At 39.0% G+C, this 5,210-nt stretch overlaps 3 protein-coding genes across 5 annotated transcripts in view; 2 read left to right on the forward strand and 1 right to left on the reverse strand.

The window, feature by feature from the left end:
• Positions 1-952: 952 nt before the first annotated feature.
• Positions 953-2,895, reverse strand: LOC108369858 (probable splicing factor, arginine/serine-rich 7). Its single transcript, XM_017625053.1, has 2 exons — positions 2,239-2,895; positions 953-2,168 (listed from the first exon to the last, which is right to left on the reverse strand). The coding sequence occupies exons 1-2, from the start codon at positions 2,626-2,628 to the stop codon at positions 1,068-1,070; spliced, it is 1,491 nt and encodes a 496-aa protein (XP_017480542.1). The 5' UTR covers positions 2,629-2,895; the 3' UTR covers positions 953-1,067.
• A 1,373-nt stretch (positions 2,896-4,268) lies between these two features.
• The window catches only part of pns (DENN domain containing pinstripe), an 18,038-nt gene continuing 17,096 nt past the window's right edge, over positions 4,269-5,210 (forward strand). Inside the window, exons 1-2 of one of the 3 annotated variants that reach the window (XM_017625063.1) lie at positions 4,269-4,470; positions 4,543-5,186. The gene's annotated coding sequence lies outside the window, so the exon portion shown is untranslated. The remainder of the gene's footprint in view (positions 4,471-4,542; positions 5,187-5,210) is intronic. The other 2 variants (XM_017625064.1, XM_017625062.1) reach the window with 2 other exon arrangements.
• The window catches only part of LOC108369866 (cyclin-dependent kinase 8-like), a 1,733-nt gene continuing 1,315 nt past the window's right edge, over positions 4,793-5,210 (forward strand). The window contains exon 1 of the mRNA XM_017625067.1: positions 4,793-5,182. Coding sequence (XP_017480556.1) covers positions 4,793-5,182 — 390 coding nt within the window. The remainder of the gene's footprint in view (positions 5,183-5,210) is intronic.

The raw sequence follows: 5,210 nt of genomic DNA on the forward strand, positions 1-5,210 counted from the left end.
AGAATTAGCCAGTAAAGAAATTCAGAGAATAAGGTAACTTATTCTCCCAAAGAGAAACATCTGCAAGCTTCAGTGCCAGCTGGCGTCCCCAATAGCATTTGGAACATAATAATTTTTTCAATTATTTCAAGTGAAAAACCAAACAGTATATATGTACATGATTCAATAATTAATAGCTAATGATTCAATAATTAATAGCTAATTAATTATTGAATCATGATATATGTTTACGTATATTTCTTCTTATTCTGACTTTTTTCAATATACGCTTGAATTTCTTTGTGGTAGTCGATGTCCGATTTCCTGTATCGACAGCGGTGTCGACTGCGTTCCGCTTACGAATACAGGTTTTTCATCAGAGTACCTTTGGAATCATTAATTAAATTAATTGAATAAACAAATATTTACATTCTTCTTTCATTTGTAAATCGCGGTAAGGTTGTACAATTTAAATTTAACGAATTTGTTGATTCAAATTATTGTTGGCACAATCCTGCTTGCAAATTGTGCTCTCTCCTTGCAAGGTATTACTCGTTTTTCGACCAAACGAACACGATTGTGTAGCAATTAGTACCAGTGTGTACAAGTTTTTTGCATAGCGAACAGAACTAATTTTCAACTTAATAAAATATTTTTTTCTTTGACTAAAAGTGGATTTTTGTTTTTAATAATATTAAATGCTTGGTATTTCAGAAACACTATTTCTTACATATCCTCTGTTGTTCATTGTAATAATTTGCATCCTATCTTGAGACCATCTATCATACCTACATATATATACTTTTATTGGATATTATACTGGGTTTTCTGTCCTGTGTTTTAAAAATTCTCAGAAACCAACGTCGGTTAATATTATCGAGATGCCTTTATTGTAATAGCTTTGTCCGACGAAAGAAATGGTTATTACGGATAAAGCCCAAATTACAAGTCACTCTAATCTTTTATGATTTACAATAATCATACCTTAACTGTAAAAGTATTATAATTCAAAAAAAAATATGGTTCTCACAAAATGTAACGTTATCTTGACCTTAAGATTGAAATGTGTAACCATTAAAGAAGCAAATTTATGGTGAATTGGAAATATCCATATTATCGGATTTTTCAACACTAACCGATTTCCTTGACTTGGAATCGACACTAGATCGGGTACTCTTAACTTCGATGTCTTCTACAATGGGCTTCAACTTTCGATCGGGTGTTCGAGAACGCCGTTTAGAAGATGAAGATGACTTTACAAGCGGGACAATGTCTTTGCTGCGACTTGTACGCGATCTCGTAGATAGAGATGGAGAACGACGCTTACTACGTGAGCGTGAAGAACGCGAACGCTTTTCATCACGAGCTCGGTGCGAACGTTTACGTTCACGTGATCTAGAGCGTTTGGTGCGCGAACGTGACCGACGGGATCTTGATGTACTGCGACGATGGCGCGAGCGTGAACGTTTCGCACGACGATCCCGGGAGCGCGATCGCCGTTTAGAACGGGAACGGGACCGACTCTTACGACGAGAGCGAGAACGTTTCCTAGAACGCGAACGCTTGCGTGAGCGCGAAGTTCGGGAATGAGAGCGAGAGCGCCGCTTAGACTTGCTACGGGAACGTTTACGAGTGCGTGATCGAGATCGACGCCTAGAACGTGAACGATGCGAACGTGAACGACTAGTGCGGCGTTCACGAGATCTCGAACGTGAGCGAGAGCGTCGACGTTTATCCTTAGCTAGCATACCAATGACAGGATCAATGGCGGCAGATATCATATTTTGAGCTTCTTTTACTATGGTCATTGCCTCTTCGATTTCTGCCTGAGCTGCCTCGTTTGATTTCGCCTCCGGTTTGGTAATTGAATCAGTTGAATGGTAAACATTGAGATATCCGCCTTTGAACTCTTGTCCTTGCAGTTTAAGAGCATGTATAATGCTGGGCTGATCGCAAAATTCGATCATGCAATACGTCTTGTTATCCTTCTCTGCCCAGCGAGCATATTTTACTTCACCGGCGCGTTGAAAACATTCCATCAAGTCGTCTAGGCGCCATTCATTCTTAACGTCACAGACAATAATGGTTCTGCGAATTTCCTCAATTTTACGGGCATCATAGAATGACGGTAAGGCCGGATACTCTGGCAAATTGTTGTCCACCAGTTTCGGATCGTAAGTTTTGATAACCTGAAATGATAATGGAAAATTAACAACTTCCATCGAATATATATACATGCATTGAAACTTTTGCACAAACCTGTTGTGGTGATTGCCCTTCAATGCGGTTAAGCACTTCAGGTGGCAACTTGGAATCGGGCTTCTGCAATCCTGGCACAATAGTGCCATTTTTAGACATCTCCAATGCACGATATTCTTCTGGAATTGCCAGAACAGGTATTACAATAAGCGCTCGATCAATGAAAACAGTATTGGTGAGATGTTGGGCCACCGGCACACAGCTGCTTTCCGCATACTTGACATAGCATATACGCGACTGCACCGGACATGAGACATCACGCACCGTTGGATACAAACGAATCTCTTCAATTTTTCCAATGTTGCCAAATAAGGTTTGCATTTGATCTTTAGTCGCCTGAGGTGCGATATTGGTCACCTGGATGACACGGGCCTGATTTCCACCAGCCATGCTTCAGCAAAATTGTACAGATACAAACAATGACCTTTTCACATGGGCACCGTGGTACAGCTAACTGCACGGTTGCCCGAAGTTTTGTAAGTATTGGGGATTACTTTCACTTTTCAATTGTATTTTCCACAAAATTTTAAGCAAAAAGCACATAAAACTAGATTTTCTTTAAACGTTTTCTGAAAATTGCCATCACAAAAAGGTAGCGGCAAAATTTTCTTTTCGCGAAGAAAATCGATCCACTGAACCGTAACTACTGCGAAGGTTGCATTTTATAAACAGGGTTGCATCGCATGCGATGCAAAATATGCAATAGGTCTGTTCTTTGTAGAGTGATTGATTCGGTTTTCCAAATCGGTTTCCACCGGTTTTTCGTAGATTTTTAAGCGGTATTTTAGAATCATGACTTTTCTAATATCGAATAAGGGAACATTTTTCTTAATTCAATAAATAATGAACATTTTTATTAAAATCAATTCTCCGCCTGCGACTTTTTTTTTTTTTGCAAAACAGTATTTTACTTTTAGAATCGGAAAAATCTCTACTAGCGCTCATTTTTACTTTTTCAATTTTGGACCGATTTTAAGGAAAATTCTCCCGTGATATCGATTACAACATTGCCATAATCATATTTATCAGTACTAATGTACGAATGTGTTGAACTGTCAGACGACGCTTGAAAAGCCTGAAATAAGTTCGAAATTTGGGGCATCTCTCAGGCTTTTCGAACTTCAGTTGTGGAGCAGTTTCTATACAATTGCACTAAATCATCTTTCAGGCTTGAGCGCCTCAAACCTGAAAAACCTGCCTATGGAGCTTCAGCTTAAAGCTGAAATTTACATCGATATTTTCCCATACATCGAAGCATGATCCAACTACACAAGATCTGACAAGTTGAAGCAAAAGAAAAAAGTAATTTTCTGGCTTGTAGCATCGCTGCGCAAGGCGAGTACCTTCACCGCGATGCACATACAACACGATTCGCCATACACCATATAGACAATTACAAAAATTTACATTTTAAAGAATTTTAACATAGATTAGAAGGACGTTCATGACTGTTATAATCCGAAATAAGCATTTTTACGAGACGAGTTGCTGGTTCACGACTGTTACTATTCGAGCCGCAATCACGAAATTTCACCAAACTCAACACCCTCATTTAAGAGGGTCTGTGCAGACCTAAAACGTCGAAATACACGATAGACGGCATGAACCAAAAATACAAGATCACGTAAGAACGCGACGTTGTATTTGTAACTGGTTTTGATAAAAAAGTTTGCGAAAGCGGGTTCGTCAGCTGAGCGTTTGTTTACATCACAAGCACCACTATTTTACACTTTTATTTAAGTAAAGAAGAGTTAATTCAACATGACAACACATTTTCAAGCATTTTATTGCATCATTTTACCTAAATTGTGCGCTTAAAGTGGCTGACAATAATTTTGGCTAATTTTGGTTTTCGTTGTTTTCTTTGCTTTGTTTACTTTTCGCTCGTTTTCCAGTGAAACAAGATGGCGTAGAACCCGCTAAAAAAAAATCGACTTTTTTCACTCTCTTGTTCTTACGTGATCTTGTGTCTTTCGTTTATGATAGACGGTCTGCGTATCCCGGTGAAAGTATTAAACACCCGGCTAGTGTACTAGCAATGTAACTTTTCAAAAAACATCGATACATCGACTATTTATACATATCGAGTGTCACCGTATATCGAGCAGAACTAAAAGAAGAAGCATAAAGAAATAGAAAATTCAACATTTTCAGCGATTGGCCCAGCCACAACAACAAATAAACAGAAACGTACGCAATACACAACATGTAAGAAAAGAAATTTCTAAATTTGTAGGTTGTTGGCCAATTTTTATTAATTAGTACATGTGTATAAGCTTAATGTAATTTAATTTTTTTTTGCAGAAAAATCAATAGTTTCTGAAAATTTACGACAATTACAAGTGCACTAGAAACTATTTGTTAAAGCATCACAGGGTGGACCGATTGGGGGTGAAAAGTGAAAATCCTTGGTGGCTCATACTCATAACACTACTTTTCACATCCTTGAAAACGCCTTCATTATATCCGGAGCCACCGTGCTTAGCTAAATTTGCTAATGTTGCTGAAGGTGTCAGTGCTCTTGGAGGCAGTGTGCTACATGTGAAGTGAAACTATGACGACGGAGAATAATATTCAACGAATGACGAAACTAGTGATTGCCGACCAACAAATACAGCAAAATTCGCAAACGAGCACACCCGCACCGTCAAGTCATAATCAGCTGCCTGGTAAAGTGGTGATGAGAAAGCATAACAGCGGCAGCAGTAGTAATGGCGCAAGTGGCAGCAAAAACTCCCTTAACTATAATATGCAATTCAATGAAGTTGGAAACAGTGAGACTCCGAACGACTGTGTCGCTACATCGCCAACTTCGCCTGGCGAGATGAGCTCAAACGAACTGCGGCAACTAAAACGCGAATCAGATCCTCAATATTCACGGTTCGCAGATTATTTTGTGATATGCGGTTTGGATTTAGACACGGGCTTAGAGCCTGATCGTTTTGCAGGTGCGGCATCTAGCATTTTAAATA

This window comes from Rhagoletis zephyria, unplaced genomic scaffold (assembly GCF_001687245.7).
Source record: "Rhagoletis zephyria isolate East Lansing unplaced genomic scaffold, Rhagoletis_zephyria_1.1 Rzeph_scaffold_03882, whole genome shotgun sequence".
In the NCBI taxonomy this organism is placed as follows: domain Eukaryota; kingdom Metazoa; phylum Arthropoda; class Insecta; order Diptera; family Tephritidae; genus Rhagoletis; species Rhagoletis zephyria.